This window comes from Ursus arctos, unplaced genomic scaffold, assembly GCF_023065955.2.
Source record: "Ursus arctos isolate Adak ecotype North America unplaced genomic scaffold, UrsArc2.0 scaffold_18, whole genome shotgun sequence".
Lineage (NCBI taxonomy): Eukaryota > Metazoa > Chordata > Mammalia > Carnivora > Ursidae > Ursus > Ursus arctos.
Window position 1 is genome coordinate 38,443,937 of NW_026622852.1, and position 24,334 is coordinate 38,468,270.

At 42.9% G+C, this 24,334-nt stretch overlaps 1 protein-coding gene across 8 annotated transcripts in view; it reads left to right on the forward strand.

Annotated features, from left to right (window-relative positions):
• The window catches only part of PALM2AKAP2 (PALM2 and AKAP2 fusion), a 564,113-nt gene that overhangs the window by 426,756 nt on the left and 113,023 nt on the right, over positions 1-24,334 (forward strand). For all 8 annotated transcript variants that reach the window (XM_048223130.2, XM_057313652.1, XM_048223131.2 and 5 more), the window contains one exon: positions 7,212-7,297. In XM_048223130.2, the coding sequence (XP_048079087.1) occupies positions 7,212-7,297 (86 nt within the window). The remainder of the gene's footprint in view (positions 1-7,211; positions 7,298-24,334) is intronic.

The following is a 24,334-nucleotide window of genomic DNA, read 5'->3' on the forward strand; positions in this document are numbered from 1 at the left end:
AAGTTCAAGGCCCACGGTGGGTGTAGAGAGTACTCAGAGTTCTCGGAGTCCTACCACCCAGATGTTTTATGTCTGGTGACTACACCTCCATATGCTCCCTATCTCTGGGTTTGCAGGCAAGTGACTAGGGCCACCAGGGCTTGCCTGGCTTGGGAGGACAGGACCAATGACAGCCTGTTTGTTTCTTTAGCATCTAGAGTGAATTAGCATAGCAGTGGTGCTATTTCTAATGCCTTCTACACCCTTTCCTTCAGCGTCCCCCGTCCTCCTTGGAGCACTCTCTGCCCTCACCCCTACACCCCACTCTGAAGCTCTCATCCCTCCAACCTGGCTGCCCAAAACTCACACTTCTCATTTAACCGACACCTGGGGAGGCTAACTGGGTATCGGGCCACATCCCTGCCCACAAGTGCTTACAAGCCAGTTGATAGGGGCCCTCTCAGGCATCACTGATGAGCCAATACTGTCAGCCAGCACACTTAAGGGCTTTCCCTGCTCAGTCCCCAATGAGTGCCCTAAAAATTGGGACTAATGTTCAGGGCTGTGAGTTCACTGTGGAGGGAGAAGGTGGTGATGTCACTCTGGACACCTCACCAGGGAGCTGGCATTAGAAAGCAAGGCTGAGTACTGGCATCACCTGTGTATTTAACTTCTATGAATTCAAGTATATATTTCTAGCTAAAATAATGAGAGAAAAATAAACATTTAAAAAATATCAGGGATTCTGCTGACATTCCAACCTATGTGCCTGTCCTTCAGACCCTACTGTTTGCTTGTCTGACAGCCATCAACCTGTCCCCTTCTTTCTTGCTGCCCAAGATCCTGTTTTGTTCCTTTGTTCATTCTTCAAGTGGCTGTGTGCTAAGAAAATGCTGACCCAGGGGAGGCCTGACCCAGGGGGTAAACCCTGATTAATTAGCCCCAAGCCAGTTTTGAGAATTGCATTCGCTTTCTCGACAACCGGTTTAGAGATCAACTAATGCTACGTGTTTGACCAGTGAGACTTTGGGTGTGTGGGGAGGGTGCTTTTGTGGAAGTGTATTTACTCCTCCCTTTTCCTGCCTCTGGTTGTTTTCATGACACATGGAACTGCTATGTCCATCTCAGGACCATGGAAGAAAATCAAGAGAATGGCAGAGAGGTCAGACTGGGACCAAGAGGCCCTGAGGCCATGGAGCCATTGAATCCACCAACCACCTCTGATGCCAGACTACCTTGGGACTTCTTGTTCCATGAGTCACTCAATCCTCTGTTGTTTAGTTATCTATTAAACAGGCTTTCTGTTACCTGCAACCAAAAGCACTCTGAATGGTACACCCCAGCGTGAGGATGACAAAGCAGGTGTGACTCTGCTGTCCCACAGCTGGTCTCTCCTTCTATCTCTCAGTCTGAGCATCTCCAAACCCTGAGAAATTCTACAGTTTCCGGATCTGTATTTTTTGTGCCACACAATCCTTAGCACAAGCCAGCAGCATCATCTGATACTTACAAAGGAAACGGACTGTTGCAAAGCTGGAGCAAAATGCGGCTCTGCTGGGTTTTCTGAAGTGTGGTGCTCTTTTGGACTGTATGGGAGATTTAAGGAATTTTCAAGAGCAGTTTTGACTGTGCAGGATGAGGTCTTTTGTCTTCAGGACATAAATCCTTCACGAGATGCAGCTAACCTATGCAATAAGCACTGAGCATGATGGAAACAAGGGGGCTCCAAAAAAGTGGAAAGTATGGATCATTAGAGCCTGGTTGTGGAGACAAAATTTAAATGGCAAGATCGATTTAGGGAATAGAACACAGATTTACCTAAAGAACTCTCTGTGATGAGAACTGGAGGTTGATGGGAAGAGCAAGTCTGGAAGAGCTCCTTCCTCTCCTTAGGCTGGGCTAGGGTCTGCTACTGTAATAAACAACTAACTCCCAATTCCCATGTCTGAAAACAATAAAGGGTTAGTTCTCACCCATCCTACATGGCCACTGTGGGTTGGCTGGATCTCTGCTTTGTGTTGTCACCACTCGGGGACTCAGGCTAACAGAATCACACTATCTAGAATATTACCATTCACCGTGGTAGAAGAGAGGGCGCACTGGAGGGTCCTGCATTGATTACACGCTCCAGCCTAAAGTGATGGATGCCACTGCTGCCCACACTCATCAGCCAGAGCTAGTCATAGGACCACCAATTCTAGGGAGGCCAGGAACTGAAATTCTGTCATGTGTCCACAAGAGGAAGGTACTGGAAATATTTGGTGAGCAGCATTAATGACCCACTTTTCCAACAATCTATCTAAAATCTGTGTAGACAGATGAGCTAGAGCAAAGGTCCACTCTCTTGCACCCAAGGGTTCGTATTGACTTGTCTTTCTTTCTTACTCTGCTTTCACTTAGCAACACACAGTGGTCTCAGGGGGTCTAGGTATAGCTAGCACCTGCCTGTACAGTACTACCCTCTTCCTTGAGGTCTCTGACCTTGTATTTTTACTTTCATTTATTTTTTAGTACTCACCAGAATCAGAAATAAGGAAATCGCCAAGTATTCTCTGCAGTTCCATTGGCTGCTTCCCCAACAAGCCTTCTTAGCAGCTCCTCCTCTTCTTCGTTCAGGCTAGTCCTGTCTCTTTGCTCAAACACAAAACCATGTTGTCTGCAGGTTACTGTACTCAAGCCCTCACGGCTACCCGCCTATCAGCGCAAATCCCTCACCTTACAGATCCACCTGTGTGCCCTTGGCTTCTCTGGCCAGGCCCGGAGCTCCGCCTCCGTCCTTCTGCTTGCTCTTCCCTGTCAACTGCACGTGTGCTACCCAACAGAAACCAAAGAGAGGGGCCATGCCAGTTAGTAGAGAGCGTCGTGTGCATGGAGACCAGACATGTGAGTGCTAAGGAACTGGAAACGCAGATCTCTTCATCTGACTGTGCGGCTAAGTGAGGAGAATTATAAAAAGCAACAATTGGTTGGCTGATTTTACTTATTCCTGAAAGATTTTTATACAACTGTCCCTGATGGGGGGCTTACAAACATACCTCAGCTACAAGTAGACAGGTCTCAATTTTTCCCACTACTGGGAAATGCAAACCTGTTCTCTTCTGGGAGAACGATGTTATTTTAATCTAGGGATTATAGAAATAATATGAACTATGGTCTCTCTTCTCCAAGAAATTATAAATAAGAGTTTGAGCAAAGGAAAAGGGGATATAAGAGAAAAAAGGTTATTCAGATGTAGAGTGTATAGAAATATAATAAATAAAGTAGTGTGTGTGTGTGTGTATTTATCAATTATCAAAATTCTTAGGTCAAATTCTTTATATAGGTTCTTTCCCTGAAATCAGAGGTGATGGAGCTTACATAACTGACTAATAATAGAAATACATCAGTCTGGAATGTGTTCTTTTGCAATTATACATCTGACCTGTTAAATGTTTGTGCTCTTGTTATAAATACTGACCTTAGTTGAGTGGAAATTCATCTCAGGAACTTAGACATGAAAGCAGATGCTGACAGTCACTGATAAAATCCTAGAGTGGAAGAATGTCAAACGAGCTTTCCGAGCTATCGCCCCGCCTACTTGTGGGGCGGTGCAATTACGTGTCGGTGGTGTGGAAATCACCACTGCAGAAATAGAAGTCGCATTTTTACAGGTATGAGCATCCTCCTATTAGAAGTGTCGATCATCTTGCTTCTCTAAGTCCTCAGGATGAGAGGGTCTGCCGCCCTTTGGTGTTCAAATAAAATTGACCCATGGCTCTGTTGTGTATATTTGGGTCTAATACCCTGTCCCAGATTCTTATCATCTTGCCCTCCTCAGATTCCACTTTCGCAGGGAGGTCCTATGTGCACATGGCCATTCTCTTGTCTCCGGCCTGAGGTCCTCATTCTGTTTCCACCAACACAAGACAGTTGTGTAGAACAGATCTCCACTCAAGATACGAGACTAAGGGGAGCATTATGTCACGAGACAGCGTGATAAAAAAAAATTAAAATTGATGTGTAAACATCATGGTTCTCAAAAGTCCTCTTCATTGCCCTTGGAAAGTTCTTACTGCCAATTCTCATGTCAACTTCTTTCAGGTTCTCTCCTTCTTCTAAATGGGCCTCTTCTTTTTTCTCCTACTTCTGTGACGTGGGACCCATCATATCCAAACTCAGTTTTCTCCATGGAAGGAATTTTGCCTCTAGCTTTTAAAATAACATTTTCCTGTCCTCACAACTTGTTATTAGGATTAATAACATTTTTAAATCAAAATGTTAGGTCTATTTTCTCTCACTCTTGCCATGAAATGATAGGTTATCTAATTCAAACTGTTTCCTTGGGGTGCCTGGCCGGCTCAGTTGGTAGAGCGTGCAACTCTTGATCTCAGTGTAGTGAGTTCAAGCCCCACGTTGGGTATAAAGATTACTTTAGATACAAAAAAAAAAAAGTGTATTCTTGATTGCAGGCTAAAATTTTGAGAATACATATATATTTGTCTCATGTCTCTTTCTTATGGCCATATATCCTTAAATAAAGATTGTATTGCTTATGAAAGGATTGTAGAAGAGAAAAGATTCTTCCCCACATGGTATAATATATAGAGATATGGGGGCACCTGGCTGGCTCAGTCGTTAGAACATATAATTCCTGATCTCAGGGTAGAGAGTTTAAGCTGCACGTTGGGCATAGAGCTTACTTAAAAAAAAAAAAGTATATATATAATATATATATAAAGAGAGAGCTGGGAATCAATACTTGTAACTGAAATTTCTGTGCAACAAAGGGAATTACATTTGCATGAAGATAAGTGTGCTTTATCCAAAATAACTTTCATGTACAATTTTGTTTACAGATTGTATCTGTTAGTTACTATTACAATAATGCTGCTTGACATATTATCCCCAAACTCAATAGCTTTCATTGTCTTGCATGTGCAGCTTGGCTGATCAAGACTTGGCTAAGCTCCAGGTGCTGATGGGGTCCAGGTCTGCTCCCCATGACTCTCAGTCCCTTGCAGGCCAGTTAGAGCATGTCCTTCTCATGCTATAGCAGAAATGCAAGAGGGCAAGCATCACCACACAAGCCCGTTTCAGACCTTTGATTGTGTTGTGTCCACTAACATCCCACTGGCCACAGGAAACATCAGTGGGACAGGGAAGAAAATTTCTCCCACAGTGGGAAAGGAGGGGAATGAATATTTACTGAATGATAATTCAAACTATTCCATAAAGTAAATATCATATTACTGTCCATCATGTCCAACATCTGTGTCTCTCTGCCAGCCCGATCCAACAGGGGCCAACGGTGGCTTAAACCAGGGGGGGCTATTAGTCTGTTGAATGCAAGATGTATCAGGGAAATAATCCATTCATGTAGGAGCAAAGATTGCTCTCCCAGAAGCATGCACTTAACAAAAAGCTGACAACCTCCTTGTAGCAATTTCCCTAGAGGAAACTATAGGGCAGCTCACCAAACTGGCCCAATTTCTACAACCTAGTGAGAGACAGCTATTTGCACCTTGCAATAAATTGAGTGCATGGATATTGAGTAATCCATTGTGCATATGTCCTGTGAAATGAGGCTCTCAGGGATCCAGAATATAAAACAATGTAATTGATGCTAAAATACTAAAATTGAATTAATTTCATATTAGTTTCTTAAAAGTGTCATGCAAAAATTGTTTCTGTTTCACCATCTGGTTTGTCCATTTGGTCTTTACGGAAATGCTGGAGTATAACAATCTTTCTTGTACGTGTCCCTGGTTTCTTGATTTAGAACAGAAGCTGGTAAAGTATCTTTAAAAAAAATTATTATGCCATTTTTATGGCATTAATACAAATTGACACAAAAATCATTACAATACCATACCAACTCAGTGGGTAATTATAGAATCAGTTAAATGAAAAATCTGAATATTGCTTAGCAAAATGTTTTTTTATCGTGGTAAAATATACATAATATAAAATTTGCATTGTAACCAGTTTTAAGTATATGGTTCTGTGCATTAAACACATTCACAATGTGGTGCCACCATCATCACTATCCATCTGGTCTAGTACATCTTATGGGCCAAATCTGGCCCAGTGCCTGTTTTTGTAAATAAAGTTTTATTGGAACTCAGCCATGCCCATTTGTTTATATGTTCGCTGTTGGCTGTTTATGTGTTGTCCCTTTTGCTCTACAATGGCAGCTTGAGAAGTTGCAACAGAAATGTCATGACCACAGAGCCTAAGATATTTACTGTGTGGCACAGAAAACATTTGCCAATCCTGACTTGACTTAATGCTAGATAATTGAAATTTTTGATTTTGGGCTATTCACAGAGGTCCAGGATGAATATTGTCCTTGAGTTACCCTTAGACAAAATTATTTGCTAAGGAAATCAACAATGAAAGCAAATACTACACAGCTAACTTTAACCTATATAAGAAAACAGTCTTTTGAATACTTTAGGCTATGAGCATTCGTATCCCAGCAAGCAGTTATTATACCAATTATAAAATTTGTATCTACTGGTTAAAGTCCTTAAAAACTCTACTATTACTTTTTCAGCTTTTAAGAAGATGACTTTAACTGCAATAAATGTGTTTTTAAAAATATACTTGTCATTAGTTCAAGCTTTTCTCTAACTTAGAGCATTCCACCTCAGTTCACACACATAATTGCATCTGACCCGGTGTGGTTTGGCTATATTGTGTTCATGGGTATTTCTGAACACCAACCCTGGATCTCTTTTTTGAGGTGAAGAGAGTAAAACCTTGTATCTTGCCATGTGTCTATTCTGGGAGATCATCTGAGAGCTTAAGAAAAAAGGAACACTAACATGTATCAAGACTTGGAGAGAAAACATATATAGATTTTAAAAGTGAATATAAACTCTTAGTCATTTCCCGTGTGTGTGTAGAATCTAGGGCGGCGAATAATCTGGAGTTGGTTCTACTGGGTGTCGAATAGATTCAGATATGTGTGTTTCTGTGTCCTGGGATTCATTTTAAGTCCCCAGTAAGACCTCAGTATGAGGGCTGGATTCTGGAAGGGTTCATTCTAAAACAAAGGAGGTATTGACTGGCCACACTTTTGAAAAGATGCTTTCCCGGTAAGTGCCCAGAGGTAAACTGTGGCGCGACATTGGTTTCCTTGATAACACACATGGCATTGGAATCTGCAGAACGTCGGTGAGGTGTCTATGCATGCCCGCGGAATGCACTTGGCTCAAATGGCACTTTTGTTTTTGTTTTTGTTTTTTCAGGGGTCGGGTGGGAGAGTATGCTGCTAAAGGGAGATGAGGCAGCCTCGGATGCCACAGAAACACCCAGCGCAGATATGACTGTCAAGGTAAGAGATCGCTTCTTTAGTTCGGTTCTCGAAGCACATCCCTAGAGGAAAATGAGCCCCTGGCAGACTACGAGGGGCCAAATGAGCACTGCCCCTCAACCCTGCTGGGATTCTCTCTCTATTCCCTGGAGCCTCAATGAGGCTCCGGACTAAGACTTTCTGAACTTTGGCACCTGGATTAGGAAACCACCTGAAACCTAGACTCCAAGACGTGAATTCCCATAGGCTGGTTGCAGGGTCTCTGGTGAACCCCCGCGTGTAGAGTGTCTGCGAGTGGTAACCCCATGGGCACAGTGGAGCCAGTCTGAACATTCTGAGCTGAGAAACCGGGGCCCCACTGTGCATTGTGAAGAAAGGTCAGAGAGGCAAAAGGAGCCTTGATCCTGACTCAAGATTTCCAGTGATGTCAGTGGGAAGGGAGCACGTGGCCCACTCCGGCTGGAACACCAGCGTCCAAAAGTTTACAAAATGCGTCATCTGGAAATCAACCTAATTATCACTGTTCAAATTAAATGCTTGAATTTATAATCATTGCCCAGATTAAGGAATCCATAACAAAATTTACTAGACTCAACCACTTCCCCTCTATTAATAGATTAGACACAAAGGAAGGGTTCTTCCTTCTTGGAATTCTGTTTATGATTCAGTTAACAGAGGCTGAGAGTAGGAGGGCTTTCTAATATTTTTGTTTGAGTGATTAGAATTTAAATACATGCCACTTATGAATTTTTCTTTGCAAAACAAAAAGTAGTGTCCCCCCCTTTTTTCTCAGTCAGCTCTAGGCCCAACATGGGGCTTGAACTCATGACCCCAAGATTTAAAGTCACACGCTGCACTGACTGAGGCACCCAGGTGCCGCAAGTAGTGTCCCTTTTTGTATTGAGATATACCTAGATATATTTCAGTCCTGGATGTATTAGTAGAGGTTATACAAAAGAATATACAGGATGAATTTATTCAAGCTTTTGTTTGTAATGTGAAGGCTGGACTTGTGTTATCTATGTTTCAAATGCTAGAGAAAGCAAACAAAAATGCCACAGTGAAATTAAATGAAAGATGAGATAGTAGCCTGATCGGTCAAAAAAAGTCAACTAATCTAAGCAAGAGCTATCCAGTACCGAAAGTTCATTTGCTTATAACTATGTTACTGTGTTTAGCAGAATTTGCAAGACAATGATGTAGATTCAATGGTGTATTAGTGTTTCACTGGCTATTACTGCAAAGACAGAAGTTCCTATCTATGGCCACATTGGGCAGAGAAGGACAGGTGGGTGAACTTGATGGATTTAGATTCGCCCTTTTGAATCTGTCATCTTTTTAAGAATCTGTTTCTGAGCTGTGTTGCTAATATGGCCGCAGATGTAGCAGACATTTAAATGATCAGAAAGGCTAGAGTTTGTTTCATAAAAGCAAATGGCATATTCTGGTAGAAGCAAGTCTTGTCCAAGTCCCATTTTATGAGGTCGCTACTTAATCAGTCTGCTGATCCTTGGAACCAGGATCTGGACCAAAGTTGTAGTAGGGTCTAGCAAGTGTAGATCTCATCCTTGATCTCTTTCTTTTCTCTTTTAATGAATAGCTGGGAATGTTTAACAGAGGATTTTTAGTTCTTAAGAACTGAACCCACTCTGAAGAATGGACACTATACACTTTAAATAGTTAACCAAAATAGAAGTATATTTAAATACACCAATTTCTACAAATATTATTAAGTTCCTCTATTAATGCCAGTCTCTTCTCACTAAAGAATTTGTGAAAGCTCTGGTGGATATAACTTAAGGAACTACTTCTGTTTAGATATTCTCCTTTGGGTTTCCCAATTATGCAGCAATCACTAATTTTTTCCCCTTTGCTTATTACTGTGATTCCCACCCCACACTGCTTCATGTATCCATCGTGTCCTTACACCTATCCTAAAGTACTGCTGTTTTCCTGTGTCTGTAAGTGCCCGATGTTCATTAATTAACTACAGATTCCTCATCATATATCTATGTATGTAGAGCTATTACCGTTTCTAATAGCTATTTCACATATCCTTGCAATATCAGCTATTCCTGCCTCCTGCCCTGGGAAAACAAACAATTCTGTTAAAACTCTAATTACAATAAAACTTAATTCATTGACACTTGCCAATGGGACTATCAGGAGAAATCACTAAAATAGTTTGGTATCCTCCATAGTGCTCTTCTTATAATAGACAGATCTTAGTGCTTAGAAATTTTCTTCCTGAAAATGGTGCAAATTTTTTTTTGCAATGTCACAGTTGTCTGAATGTGGTTTTGTCTACTACATGTAGCCTTTTAATACCATGTCTTATTTTGAAATGACAAAGTCATGCTTCTAAAAATATACGTGACTCAGAGGAGTAAATTCATTCATAAATAAACATCTGTCTTTCTGAGGAACATTGAACTAAGAGCATTTATATTAAAAACACCCTCTAAACACACCAGTGTGGGGAAGAGCATCATACGGGCCTACTCAACAGTTTGAAATCCTTAGTGTAGTAGGTTGAATTGTGAACCCATTCCTTCCCCCCTGGAAAAGATATCCAAGTCCTGCACCGTGGTGCTGGTGAATATGACCCCTTTTTGGAGAAAGGACTTTTGTAATGTAATTACGTTAAGAACCTCTAGATGAGATCACCCTGGATTAACCCAGTGGGACCTAAGTCCAATGATACATGTCCTTACAAGAGACAGAAGGAGAGGAAACACACCTGGGAAAGAAGGTCCCATAAACAGACGGAGGCAGAAATTGGAATATGTGCAGGCCCAAACCAAGACTACACGGAGCCACCGGAAGCTGGAAGAGGCAGGGAAGGATTGTCCCCTAGAACCTTCAGAGGGAGCACAGCCCTGCCAATGCCTTGATTTTAAATGTCTCGCCCCAACGTTGAGAGAGATTCCATTTCTTTTGTTTTAAGCCACCAAGTTTGTGGTAATTTGTTACGGCAAGCCCTAGGAAACTAATACACTCAGATCGACCAGGAACTGTACCAACTTTTCATCGGTGCCATACATGCCAAAAACCAATACGCTACACACCCATCCCTGTTTTCTTAGTATACTATGTTCACCTTTTTTTTTATTGAAGTATAAGTTGACACGATGTTACATTCCTTTCAGGTGCACAACATAGTGATTCGACAAGTCTAAATGTTATGCCGTCTATGCTCGTAAGGGTAGCTACCATCTGTCACCATACAACACTATTACAGTATCGATGACTATATTCCTTATGCTGTTTGTTTTTTTATTGCTTTTTACACTGCTGATGATGATTCTCACAGTCATACAAGTTTTAGAAAATACTGATCCATGCCTTTTTTTTTTTAAATCAATGTCTAGGCAAGCAGCAAAGCAGAGTAAGATATAATGTAGAAGCTATCCTAAAGTATAACTCTCCTTGTGTCCTGGTGGACAGACACAGGCTGAAATCGGTTAGTGGTTCTCTTGAAACAAGAACAGGTAAAAGCAACTTTTAAAAAGTGAACACAGTAGGGGCACCTAGCTGGCTCAGTTGGAAAAGCACGCGACTCTTGATCTCAGGATCATGAGTTCAAGCCCAACATTAGATGTAGCGATTGCTTAAATAAAGACACTTAAAATAAAGTGATTGTAATATATCCAAGTGTCCATCTAATAGATGGATGGATACGTTCATTATAAATTATCCCCGCGACGTTCATTCCATAGCTGGAAGTCTGTGCCCCCACGCCCCTTCACCCATTTTGCCCGTCCCCCCACCCCTTTCCCTCTGGCAACCATCAGTTTGTTCTCTGTATTTATGGGTCTCTTTCTGCTTTGTTTTTTGTTCATTCGTTTTGTTTTTTAGATTCTACACCTAAGTGAAATCACATGGTATTTGTCTTTCTCTGACTTATTTCACTTAGCATAACACCTTCTAGGTCCATCCATGTTGTCACAAATGGCAAGATCTCATCCTTTTTTATGGCTGAGTAATATTCCATTATATACATATATATGCCACATCTTTATCTGTTTTTCTATCAATGGACACTTTCCACTGTTCACTAGAAGAAAAGGGCACTGATATTTCAGAAGAGCTTCATTTCCTTATTCTGTTTTGCTGCTTGTCTAGACATTGGCTTTTTAGAAAAGGGATGGATCAGTATTTTCTAAAACTTGCATGACTCTGAGAATCACCTGCAGCAGTGTATTAAAAAAAACCACAGTAAAAATACAGCTTCCCAGGCTGCTTCTTTCAAAATTCAGATTCAGAAGATCTGGGTTTGAGAATTAGCATTTTTAAGGAGTGCTCCAGGTGACTATGGTGGTCAGTTTGGGAAAACATTGTCTCCGCATATAACTAACACAGGGGCAGGTGTGGCCACGTGAGCCCTGTCACTGCTCCTGGTTGTCCAGTTTTCAACTAGCCTGAGAAAGAACTTCCCTGTTAAAACCCTTTGATTCCATTCCTTTCCTTTTGAACACTGACCAAGGCTCAGGTGTTTCCCCCGGCTTTCCAGATTTCCTTACCCTAAGCGCAATTTCGTTTCCAGCCTTGTCTTCCGCCATGTCTCTTTCTGTATCCATCCTTGCCCTCTCTACCCAGACCATTTGTAGCCACAGTGATCCTTTCAAAAGGCCAACCTGATACCATCCCTCCACTCAAGCCTTGCCGGCCTTCCCATTGCCCTGAGCACTTAAACCAATCTTGGGCAGATGCTCTGCTGTTTAAAACCCCGTGGCTTTTATTCAAGGATTCCTTGGTCTTCCTCCTCTCCTCCCCTCTCTCTCCTAACATGGATCACTTCTCCTTGTATTCCAGTCTTTGGCTCAAATATTATCTCCTCAAACAGCACCACTTTCTGACCAGTCTGGATGGTCACATGCTTTCGCTGAACCTAGTACTTCTCCTAGCCAGTCACATAAATAGCCCCAGATGTCGGTGTGTAACATCGGGTCTCCCCTCCTGGAATGTAGCTTCTGTAGGGCATGCATCCCCAGGCCCTGGCGGACTGTCCAGCACGTGTCCAACTGTCGGTATTTGTTGAGTGAACAAATGAAGACCAGTCTTCATCTAGACTGATCAGGGTGGACCGCTGGCCTTCCCCAAGCTTAGTCCTCATGTTCTCACCTCAGGGTCTTTCTCTTGAGGCTCCCCTCCTGCTTTCCCCTCATATGCCATTTTCCTCAGTGTTTTTTCACTTGCTAGAGCCTCTAAATTACCGTTCAGTTTTTACCATTCCTTTTTTTAAAACGCAACTTAATTGAGGTATATAATTTACATACCACAAAATTCACACTTTTAAGTGTACGATTTCACAATTTTTAAAACAAGATTTTATTTATTTTAGAGAGAGAGAGAGCTCACGCATGTGTGTATGCGTGTGCAGGTGGGGGGAGGGGCAGAGGGAGAGGGAAAGAGAATCTCAAGCAGATTCCCTGCCAAGTGCGGAGCCCAATGTAGGGTTCCATCTCAGGACCCTGAGATCATGACCTGAGCCAAAACCAAGAGTCAGATGCTTAACCAACTGAGCCACCCAGGCGCCCCTAATTTAACAATTTTTAAATTTACCGACCATCACCATCACCCAATTTCATAACATGTCATCACTTCCGTAAGATCCCACATGCCCTATGAGAGATAATCTCCATTCCCACCACAGTCCCAAACAAAAGCTTGCATATTTTCTGTTTCTGTAGATTTACCGTTCTGGACATTTCACGTACATGGAATCAAATAACACGCAGTCTTGTGTATGTTTGTTTCCGCTTAGCATGGTGGGGTTTTTGAAATTGATCCATGTCGTATCCTCAACCAGTAGTTCATTTCCTTTGACACTGACTAGTATTCCATTTAATGGGTATGTCAGTGTTTTGCTTCGTTTCTGAGCCCTTTCACAAGCTGATGGACTTTGCTCTCGTTTCCACTTTTTGCCTATTGTGAATCATGGGGCTGTGAATATTTACGTGTGAGTCTTTGCGTGGACATATGTTTTCATATGTTGTGGCTGTGGCCCTGGGAGTGGAATTGCTGGGTCATGCGGTAAATGTATGTGTAACTTTGTGAGGAACTGTCAGGTTGTTTTCCCAAGTGGCTGCACCATTTTACACTCCCCCCAGCCGCGGATGAGGGGTCTACTTTTTCCACATCCTAGTCACCACTTTTGTCTGTGTTTTGATTGTAACCATCCTAGTGGGTGTCGAGGTGGTATTTCACCCTGGTTTGCATTTCCCCAGGGGTGATGATGCTGAGTATCTTTTCATGTGCTTATTGGCCATTTGTATGCAGTTAAGTTTTTAATGGCTTGATTGCCTTTATTCTCTGAAGGGTGGGCTCTGTTAGTAAATTCTCCACTGCACACAGCCCCCTCTCATTCAAGTGCTCAATGTTTTCCCGGGGAGGGACCCTCTTTCTGACTGGGGGGGCGGGTAAGGGGAATGGGGGGGTGGGCTCAACTCATTTTTCCTCTGAAGCATCACTGCGGTCAGCCACACCACTGCCCTGGGTAGGGGTGCAGGGCGGATTCATCAGACTCTTTTCTTTCCACTTCTTTTCCTTTCTTTTCTTTCTCTCTCGCTTTTCTGCCTGCTTATTTTCCCCTCACATCTCAGCTTAAAAAAAAAAAAGTAATGATCTTTATTAGTGTATCGATTTTTTTTATTGTGGTAAAACATACATAAGAGAATTTACCCCTTTAACCATTTCTAAGTGTGCAGCTCTGTAGCGTTATGCCATTCATACTGTTCTGCAACCGTCCCTACCCTCCATCCCCAGAACTTTTTCATCATCTCAAACTGAGACTCTGTATCCATTAAAAAGGAATTCCCCATTCCCTCCTCCCTCCGGCTCCGGCAACCACCTCAGTGTTACCTTATACATATAATAATATCTCCTTGTCTTCTCAAAGGGAATTTAAGTACATCCTGTTAATTCTAAAAAGCCAGTAAAATGGCTAAACTCCAACGTAGCGTTTTCTTACCTGTGGACAAGACAAGCTAGAAACGCAGACGCTTTACAGACGTTTAAGAGTACCGTTGCAAATAAGGCACTAGGAAAGTGCTTCATGCTAGATTTTAAATGAATTTGCTGGTTACAGGTCTTCCTTTCTTCTATGGAGTAAACTGTCCAGTGCCAACATCCTGGAAGTGTCTTGGCTTTATTCAGCTGGGTGCATTGCTGGGAGCCAGAAATTGCACCTGTTGGGCTATGCATTGTTTTCTTGAATTTTGTTTATTTGATGACTGTTCAAAACTACATCCGTCATGTTGGAACTCTTTCAATCTATGTTAAAGAACTATCTTCTGAGTAGAAAGCATGTGACTTGGCTGCCATTTTAATCAAACATGTACACCAACTAAATCCCAAATGCCATCTGTACCTTGCCCTCTGTTCCATCTAAAGATACTAAAAACTTAAGTATTTGCAAAAAAGAGCACAGAAAATTCTAGCACAGCAGAATTTTTTTTAAAAAAAGAAGGCTCGTACTTATTTACATTATTAAAAGGTAAACTGAGACATATTAAAAATTTTAAGAGTTTATTTGAGCAAAGATCAATTCAAATTGGGCAGCGCTAAATCAGAAGTGGTTAGCAAAGTTCCAAAGAAAGGAACTCAGGGAGAGATTTTTATAGAGAAAAGGCAGAAGCAAAGAAAGGAAAATATCGATTGCTTATAGCTTAAAGCCTCGTTGGCTCTTGTGTTTGGCTGCCCATAGTGTTTTGATTTTATAACCTTGAAACACAGGCTTAGATTTTGGTTTGCTTACATAGACGGCCATGGCAATAGAGCCACCTCGGTCTAATTAATTTAACAACATATACAATATTTCTCCCTTGTGCTTAGGCAAGAAACAAGATGAGTACCACTGAGCCAGGTTGGAGATTCTGACTATAAAACCATTTAAAAAGGGGCATGTTTCCTAATCAAGGACGTGGGAAAACAACATTAAAAAAAAAAAAAAAAGGATGTTGCTTCTCTATATGTAAAATTTACCACTGGGGGAGAGATTGTTCTGGAAGGACAGACGTTCTCCGTTACAAAAGGGGGAAAGCATTTAGAATCTGCCGGTGATGAATAGAGGCCACAGGTTACAGCTTTCTTTGGACGTGGCTTTTAAAAAGCCATTCTGCTGAGGGCCTTTTGTTGCCAGCTGTGTGGAGCCACTTGCCCTTTGTATTTGATGATGACGACACCGAGGATTGTTTTGTGTGGGGGACCAGAAGTCATTTCCACATTGTGTCCATACATAAAGATTGCTCTCAATTTGCTTCCTTGCCAAAGGAAATATTTTTATCGTACATTTTTTCAGTCCTTTAAACTATTTCGAGTAGTGAATCTCGGAGAGGGTGGGAGGCATACCAAGACCATAGAGTCAACTTTTCACAATGCTCCCTGTTTGAGAATCACTGTCTGGGATTTTGTTTTTAAATATGCATTTTGCATTGGTACCATGTAATGGATGTGAAAGGCCATGCTGTAGACAGTAATAAGCTACATCAAATTGGTTATTATCATTCCTACGTGTTACTCCCTACTTGTCCAATAAAATGAAAGTCAAATAAATGAAATCATAGCCATTGACAGCTCTCCATTATCTGTGTATAGCTAAGGAATATTCCTGGCAAAGGAAAGCTCCGGGTATTTCTTTGCCATTTTATTTCTTCATCATGTTCCCTTGCCAACAATAATAGCTCATATGGATTGAGCATTTGCTATGAGCTCAGTTCTGCGTTAGGCCCTTCCGGGTACCATATTATATAATCCTCAAATTGACCCTGAGAGGGAGAGACTCTTATCAATCCCATTTTACAGATGTGGCCCCTGGGACACAGTCAAGTTAAATAGCTTATCAAAGATCTCAAAGTGAGCATTTGAACCCAGGAGAAAGACTCTGCTTAACCTCTCTGTTTGAGTATTAATGAATGCAAATTAGTTTTACTATTAGCTAAAGCAGGAGTGCTCTCAGGATGGGACAGGAATAGCTTTGCCAGATAAAATACTGGACACTCAATTAAATTTGAATTTTAGAGAAGTGATGAATAGATTTTTAGTATCAGTGTGTCCCAAATATCGCATGGAACATACTAAGAAATTGTTTATTGGTTACCGAAAATTTAAATTTAACTGGGCATCCTATATTTTAATTTGCTAAGTCTGGCAGTCCTAGTCAGGAGGGGTATTGCAAAGGAAGTGAAGATAATTGCTTAAGGCATTTGATTATTGTTGTTTGGGATTATTCGTGGTTTTGGATCTTTTTTTTTTTTTTTACTATGACTTCATTCAGGGATAGCAATGTGTTATATGAAGCTTTAAATCAGACAGATATACAGTTTCAGTTCACAAAATATACTGATAACCTATCAACAGACCTCTCCTGACTTCTTTTTTTGTAGAAGTAAAGGCTTCCGAACCTGACCCATGTCAAGATCTGTGCCTCATTGGTTTCTCTGTGAAATGAAACTATAGGGAACTCTGTCCGCAGTTTGTTTCTCTTGAATGGAAAAAAACCAAAAAACAAAAAATAGCTTTTCCTCAATCTGGGAGTGTTATGATTTTTCTGAAGCCATTCTAGAATTTTAATTTTAGCTGGGCTATCAGTGTTGGCCTGATTTCATTTTCTGCAGATAGCTTCATCATCCCAGTTTTTAAAATGTTGACGAAATATTCTTGCACTTTTACCAACTCTATTACTCGGTAAAATTTCCCTCTCTCTGAGTGGTCACCTCCTAAAATAGATGACAGTGGCCTGGATATTCCAAGCCCAAGTTCTGATATATTCACAAATATTTCCTGGATACACCAGTGCACTTCCTCTTATGTTCATTTCTAGCATTCCAGCAGCAGGAACAACTAATGAGGATAAAACTCTAGAAATAGTCTCGGTCTATGTAGGTCAGAGCCCATTTGCAGATAAGCCTGTCCTCTTATGAGGGGCTCATTGGCAAGTACTGAAGTCTGTGACTTCCCGTAGAATTAAGGCAAGCAAATCAAACGCAGAACCCATTGGTCTTTGGTGCTCTTGGAAAGCTGCCAATCCGGTTCCCGCTTAAGCAGGGGTTTGCCTCTCCTGTTCATTTATTAATAAATTATCATGAATGTCTGGGAGGGTTTAGAATAGTCACAAGTTATTCTTAAAAAACAAATTATTCCCATGGCCATTTACAATAGGCCTTGTCCTTCTGAAACACGTTAGGTATCACAGCGGTCTTATAAATCTTGAGTGTAATTTCTCAGGAACATCCGTCGGATTCATAGGCAGAAACACCTTGCTTCATTGTACAAGTATTTAAGATTGTGAGCATCTCATGTTGCTCTGGATAAATTAGCAAATGCCTTCCTTTCTATCTCTTTCCTCTACCCATCCCCCAGTGGCCTTCCTCCTTGTTTGCTTCTGTTGGGGTGCAAACTGGTTGGTTAATGTAGTGAAAATCATGACATATGTGTAAGTTGTATGCAAAGAGAAAAAAACATGCTCAGACGAGGTGATCAATGGGCTAGGAGAGCAGACAGCAAAACACTAACAGGCTCCCATCCCAAGAGCGAGGCTGTTTTAAAGTAACTCAAGCCTATTGTTATTGCAACAATCTTTTCTTCAGAAATGAGCCAATGGAGATATGACATTTATTTTAGACTCGTAAGTCTATTTCTGAAAAGGAAAGGATCCCAGCTGCTGCAATCCCCACTCCCTCTGCCAAAGGGAACTGGGCTGAGCAGGTAGGGTACTGAATCAGTCATCACGCTCTCCGAATGCTCGAAGACCGGTAAGCTGTCATCTCTAACATGATGAATTTCTAGTCTAGTTCAGTTTAGAAAAATGAATAATAAGAATAACATGCATCATGTTAATAGTGATATTTCTTAAGGAGTATTTCTTTATTCTAATTTATTGAGAACTCTCTATCTGTCGGGCATGGATCTTGGCCCCGGATGCTGAGGGGGATTATAATATTTGATTTTTAACACAACCTCCAGAGATAGGTACTATGAGTAATTTACAGAGGAAGAAAAGTTCAGAGGAGAGACTAAGTAACTTGTCCAAGGACACAGCCAAGGAGTCTCAGAGCCCAGATCTAACCAGGCAGCCCTTGCTCTTCAGGACTCTGTCACACTGCTTTGCCTGGTAGCACAAATGACAAGGCTCGTATGCAAATGTATGAAGTAGGTCTCGCAGACCCTGATCCATAAGGGAGCTTTTAGGTAGTTCTGTTTGCATTTGTTCTTCAATACAAAGCTGGAGTTTACCCGGTGGGATAAGATTAGATTTTATCCCCGAGATTTGGTTGTTTTTCAGACTTGCCCTTGGGTTCTCATCCTATCAATATTCTGATTACGTTTTCGTTATCATTCCACTGTGGTGACTCATGAATATGATAAAACAGAACGGCCCCTTCAGTAAATAAGGGAAGCTGGATCCACAGTGAATAAATAGACCTTTCATGGAGTCTGGAGAAATGCAGCATCTAGAGGTCCTGCGGTGTTTACTAGGAGACCGCTATTCCTGCGATGCCGAGCTTAGGGTGTTTCTTCATTTAGTGTTTCCAATGATACCTGCATTTCTCTGTTGCACAGCATTTGTTAACTTTTAGGTAAAAAATCGATTTATTGAATGTTGTGTTGCATGCTTTTATATGAGGTGTCCCATGTTTAAACAGATTCAAACTTTAAGAGTGATCTTTCAAATTAATGTCACTTTGGAAATTTTGAAAATCAAAGCTTATTGAAAGTTGAGACATAGACAAACATTCATCCACTACGAGCCACTATTTTTATTATTCTTGATGTGTTTTAAATATGTTGGTTCTTGCAAAGAAAATATGCACAAAACCCAAATATGAAAAAAATTTCCAAGCTTATATGAAGTTTATCCCATGAGTGACAAAGGAAAATCCCTCTTAAGAGAAATTGGTATTGCAAAAGAGGCAGAGAATCTTTTTCTTTCAAATAAAAAATGCATCCTGTTTCTAAGCATTTTTCGTTGTATTTGACAGTTTATTAAAATAAGCCTTTTCCTCCATGTGGGCTTCATCAGGCTTTTCTTTTCTTTTTTTTTTTTTTTAAAGATTTTATTTATTTATTCGACAGAGATAGAGACAGCCAGCGAGAGAGGGAACACAAGCAGGGGGAGTGGGAGAGGAAGAAGCAGGCTCATAGCGGAGGAGCCTGATGTGGGGCTCGATCCCAGAACGCCGGGATCACGCCCTGAGCCGAAGGCAGATGCTTAACTGCTGTGCCACCCAGGCGCCCCTTCATCAGGCTTTTCTTATCCTGTAATAGTCTTGACCCACCTTCCTGTTTCTCTTCTCCTCTCACCCTTCTTCCCTCCCTCCTCTCTCCTTCCTTCCTCCTTCCCTCCTTTCCTCTCTCCCTTCCTTCTTTGCTTCTTTCTTCCCTTCCTAATGTGTCCTCCCCTTCTTTCCCAGCATGCACTAAGGGCCAGGCACTCTGTTACTTGACCTGCGTTATTTCATTTAACACTCATAACGACATTGTGAGGCAGGTACCCTCCTGGTCCTGCTCGTACAACAGATGAAGAGATCGATGCTCTGAGGAGTCAAGTGACTTTCCCAAGGTCACAGAATCTGTAAGAGTAGAGTCAGGATTCAGTCCAAAGTCTGTAATATTTCAGACCCCCCAGTTTAGTGCTTTCCATACAATGAGGACACATTTCTTTTATAATTGGATAACATTTTTTAAATTTATTTACTTATTTATTTATTTATTTAGGGGGTGGGCAGAGGGAGAGGGAGAATCTCAAGCAGACTCCAGCCCCTGTGTGGAGCCCATCGCGGGGCCCGTCTCACCGCCCTGAGATCGTGACCTGAGCGGAAATCAAGAGTTGGACGCTTCACCAACTGAGCCACCCACGTGCCCCCAAATATTTTAATTAAAATTTAACAACATGAAAATAGTTAGGATCCTTTAGGAGAAGGAATTAGTCAAGAACTGATCTGATCTAAGACCACTCTGCCTTTTTGGACAGAACATTGGGAACTTACGGAGCACGACTGGCACAGATAAATACTAAGTGGCTAACACCTACTGTGAATCTAAAAGGTACGTTCTGTGGGCTTAGCGAGCATGAGCTCATCCGGCACGCACCACAGGCTCGTGATATAGATAGCTATGTAAGTGTCCTGATTTTAAAGACTGGGAAACTGAGGCACAGGAAGTAATCCGTGGAAGGGCCTGCGTGTGGACCTCCTGCTTGGGGTCCATGAGTGCTCTTCCTTTTCTCAGAAATGTTGAGCTGGTTAACTTCACAAGCAGCCATTCACTTGGGGTTTAGATCCAGAGCAAAGACTGAAAGGTATGCTTTTCTCATGGAGGGAATCAGGAACTTTCAAGCCACACATTTTTTGTGTAAGTGACGTGTCTGAAAGAGCTGCGTTTGTGATTAAGGCAATGAAAGACAGAAAAATGACACAGGTAATAGGAGGGGAAAAGGAAAGGCCAACCGAATCCAACCATGGTAAGTGGTAGAAATGTAAGGGTCGTTGATCCTTTCATATGAAATACCAAATTCTTCTTGGATTTGCCTTACAGGAAAGTCTAGTTTGTTTGTTGTTTTAAAAATGCAAATTTTTTTTTTTACCTAAAAGTTTATTCAATGTGCTTTAAAAGGTTATTTTTGTGAGTTGGTCCTTTGTGTTTAAAAACAAATTTCCTAGAAACTTATTCAAATGGGAACCAGTTAAAAAGAGCATTTTAGTGGTTTATGATCAGAATGTTGGTGGATAGAGTGACAGGTGCTGAAATCTTCAAGTGGTGAGGGAGGGGAGCTTACTGACAGAGGAGGACAATAGTCTGGAAAAAACAGCAGGAGAACCCCCATTCCCCCTCCAGGTTTGGTGGTCCCAGAGCGAGAGAAAGCACCTGCCTGTTCGCCCCCATCTCCCTAGCACATGCAATGATGCTTCGTACACGGCAGCACGTTAATAGATATCTGTGAAATGGGTGAATGATTGAATAAGAAGGAATTTTAATTTTGGCAAGAGGAACCACCGGAGAGTGGTTTAGGAGGCCAACCCACGTACACTGTGGACAGGATGGGGGAGAGGCCGAAGGCAGAGATGCCTGTTAAGAGGCCAGTGAATGGTCCAGGCGAGAAAGGAGGCGGGACTGGATCACGCAGAGGCGGTAGGGACAGTAGGAGAAATGACAGTGGCTGGACCTCGGTGAAGAAGAGGGCAGAGGTGGCCATGGGGACTGCAGGACCCTCAGTCAGGAAATGCAGGGAAACTGAGGGGCAGGGAGGCACGTACAGAGTTTGGCTGGAATAAATGGGTTTGATGGATACTTGAGGGAAGATGCTAAGCTGCAGGTAGGAGTCTAGGGTGCACTCAGTAGACTGTCTCTATCCAGGGGAAGGTCAGGATGATGGGGTTGGAGGGAAGAAAATTGTGGTTGGGGAAGAGCAGCCTTGGGGGCAGGCTGAGGAAGAGGCCCTGGACGGGGAGGAGTTGGACAGGCCTGGGCCGGTGAGAAGGGCTTTCTGGGTGAAGGGAAGAGTGTGAGGTGGAAGGGGTTACGGAGCCGGTGGATGCAGGACCGTTGAGTGATCCCCAGGCAGACCAGACAGAAGCAGTAGGTAGTGCTGAGGCTGGAAGAAGAGGGGAGCGGGGGGCGGACGGTGGGGACACTGGCTCCGCTCACCTCAGCGCTGCAGGGTCCCTGCTCCGGAATAAGATAGGGCCCACTCCTGTAGGACCCAGGCCTTCTGGATCCAGTGCCTCAAAGTCACCCCCTTCCGAGAGTGGCCACAAACCACAGCACACACGTGTGTCTGTGTGGAGCCTTCACTTGCCCGCCCTGTTCAGGCCCATGGCGGTGTCCTCTGCCTGTAAACTATCACAGAATCTAGAGAATGGGCCGGAGGCATTAACAGAACCCAGAGCAAAACTCCACCCACCTCACAGCCCCCCTGGGTGCCTGGGGGTACCACGACATGAGGGTACCACGGCCTCTGCATCCTGTCCGACCTGACTGCCAAGGCCACCAGACTCGGGCCACAGATCTGACCCTGGCCTTAAAACCCTGGCTCTCCCTCACCATCCTGTGTAATTCTTGTTGTTTGCCGTTTGCTGTTGGCTTTAGAAATGGTGAAAATAGCAAAGGAAGCAAGCTCACAGCAAAGCACTTCACACTGGACTGAGAGGGAGCAGGCCTGCATGTGAGTCCTGACTTGGACCCAGTCTTGCGGGGGGTTCTATGCAAGTTCTGTCCCCCACCTAGGATTCATTCGCTTCCCTCACAACCGCTAACGCTGAGCGCTGACCTTGTAGCTGGCCCTGAGCTGACAGCTCTCCATGGGTGATCTCATATGCTCACAGCAGCCATATATGGTAGGAGTGCCCATCTGCCTTTCCCATGTGGGGATGCGGAGAGGCGGCTTCCCCAAGTTCACACAGCTAAGAGGGGACGGATCTGGATCCAACCCCAGGCCTCTCGCTCCAGGGACTATATTTCATGGACCCTCAGCTGTACTGTAAAATGAGGGACGTGGCTTGGGTGACAAGTCATGTTTCCCCCGAGCTCTTACTCTCCTGTCTCTGGCATTTTGATCTGCCCTCCCCCATCCCAAGCAAGGACAGAAAAGGCATAAAATAAAAAAAACAGGAGCAGTAACAGTCGTCTACCTAACCACACTGTCATCTTCTCGGTGCCCGCCTATCTTATCTCAACCAAGCTATGAATTACTGAGCAGTCCAGCCCCAGCCCCCAGTGTCCGGGCCCGGGGGGCCACAGACTGCTCCGGATACCTGGCGGCTTTACCCACTTCTGTTCTCTGTCGGAATAATAGGTTTTGTAAAGTATTTGAGTGTGCAGTGTCTGCTCCTAAGATTAACCAGGCAGTGGTCTAAAAAGCAAAGGAAAGAGGGAGGGAGGGGAGAAGACAGGAGGCAGGGGAGGAGGGAGGGAGGACAGCAAGTCAGGAGGAGAGGAGGAGGGGAGGGAGCTGTGGACAAGGCTTGGACCTGAGGGGGTGCGGAGTCTGCGCGGATAATGTGGCTCTGCGTGCTTTCCTTGACTTTATCATGAGCTGTTGTGGCTTCGAAAGTGATTTTGCACTGGCCGCGGTCCCATCCCAACAGAAGCTTTAAACATGCCGGAGAAGTAGCGATTAGCATTCTCCGTATTTAAAAGATCTTAACACTTTGGAGTCTTCGCGGCCACTTAGGGAAGTAAGTCACTTACTCTGTGCATCATAGAAACTTAAAGCGCCTTCGCCCTATAGTGCACCGTCTTAACGCTAGGACAAGGGATTTAATGTGCTCAGTGTCGTAGAAGGAAAAAGCCTACTTTCTCACTGGATCATTCTCGGTGTTAAAACATTTGAGGTTTTAGGCAGAAACTACTGGGAAAACGACCTCTGCGATAACCAGAATTACTTAAGGTGTCAAGATTTAGTCTTTCTCCACCCCTAATATTACCGAAAAGCCTTATGGTTCTTTCTGTAAGTGAACAAACAGCCTGTACTTTAAAGTTCGGAGGGAAACTTGGGAATTCCTGGGAAAATGTTACAGTCCGATTTTTTAAAAAACAAAAAAACAGGGGCACCTGGGTGGCTCAGTCAGTTAAGCGTCTGATTCTTGGTTTTGGCTTGGGTTGTGATCTCAGGGTCGTGGGATCGAGCCCCGCGTCAGGCTCCACGCTCAGCACAGAGTCTGCTTGAGATTCTCCCCGTGGCCCTCCTGCTCTCTCTCTCTCTCCCAAATAAATAAATAAATATTTAAAAAAGATAAGTAAAAACTAAAAAATAATTCTCCATCTTACCTAAAATTGAAAAGGAATTGAACACCACTGGAAAGGAAGGTCGTTTTGCATTTAAAATACAGATCATTAATGAGGAGCAAATTGGCGGCGTTTACTCAGTGAAGACTGCCCTGGGCATTGGGGGCACCGTTTCCCAGCATCCTGTGAACACACTGTGTACAGCTCAGGTATATTGGGCATACTTTCTGTTTTCATGCCATGCTTTAAAAAGTACCTCGTTTCATGCTTTGTCTCCATCAGGGCATGAACTCTGGAATGTTTAGTAAATGTTTTTTTGAAGTAATGTCTATA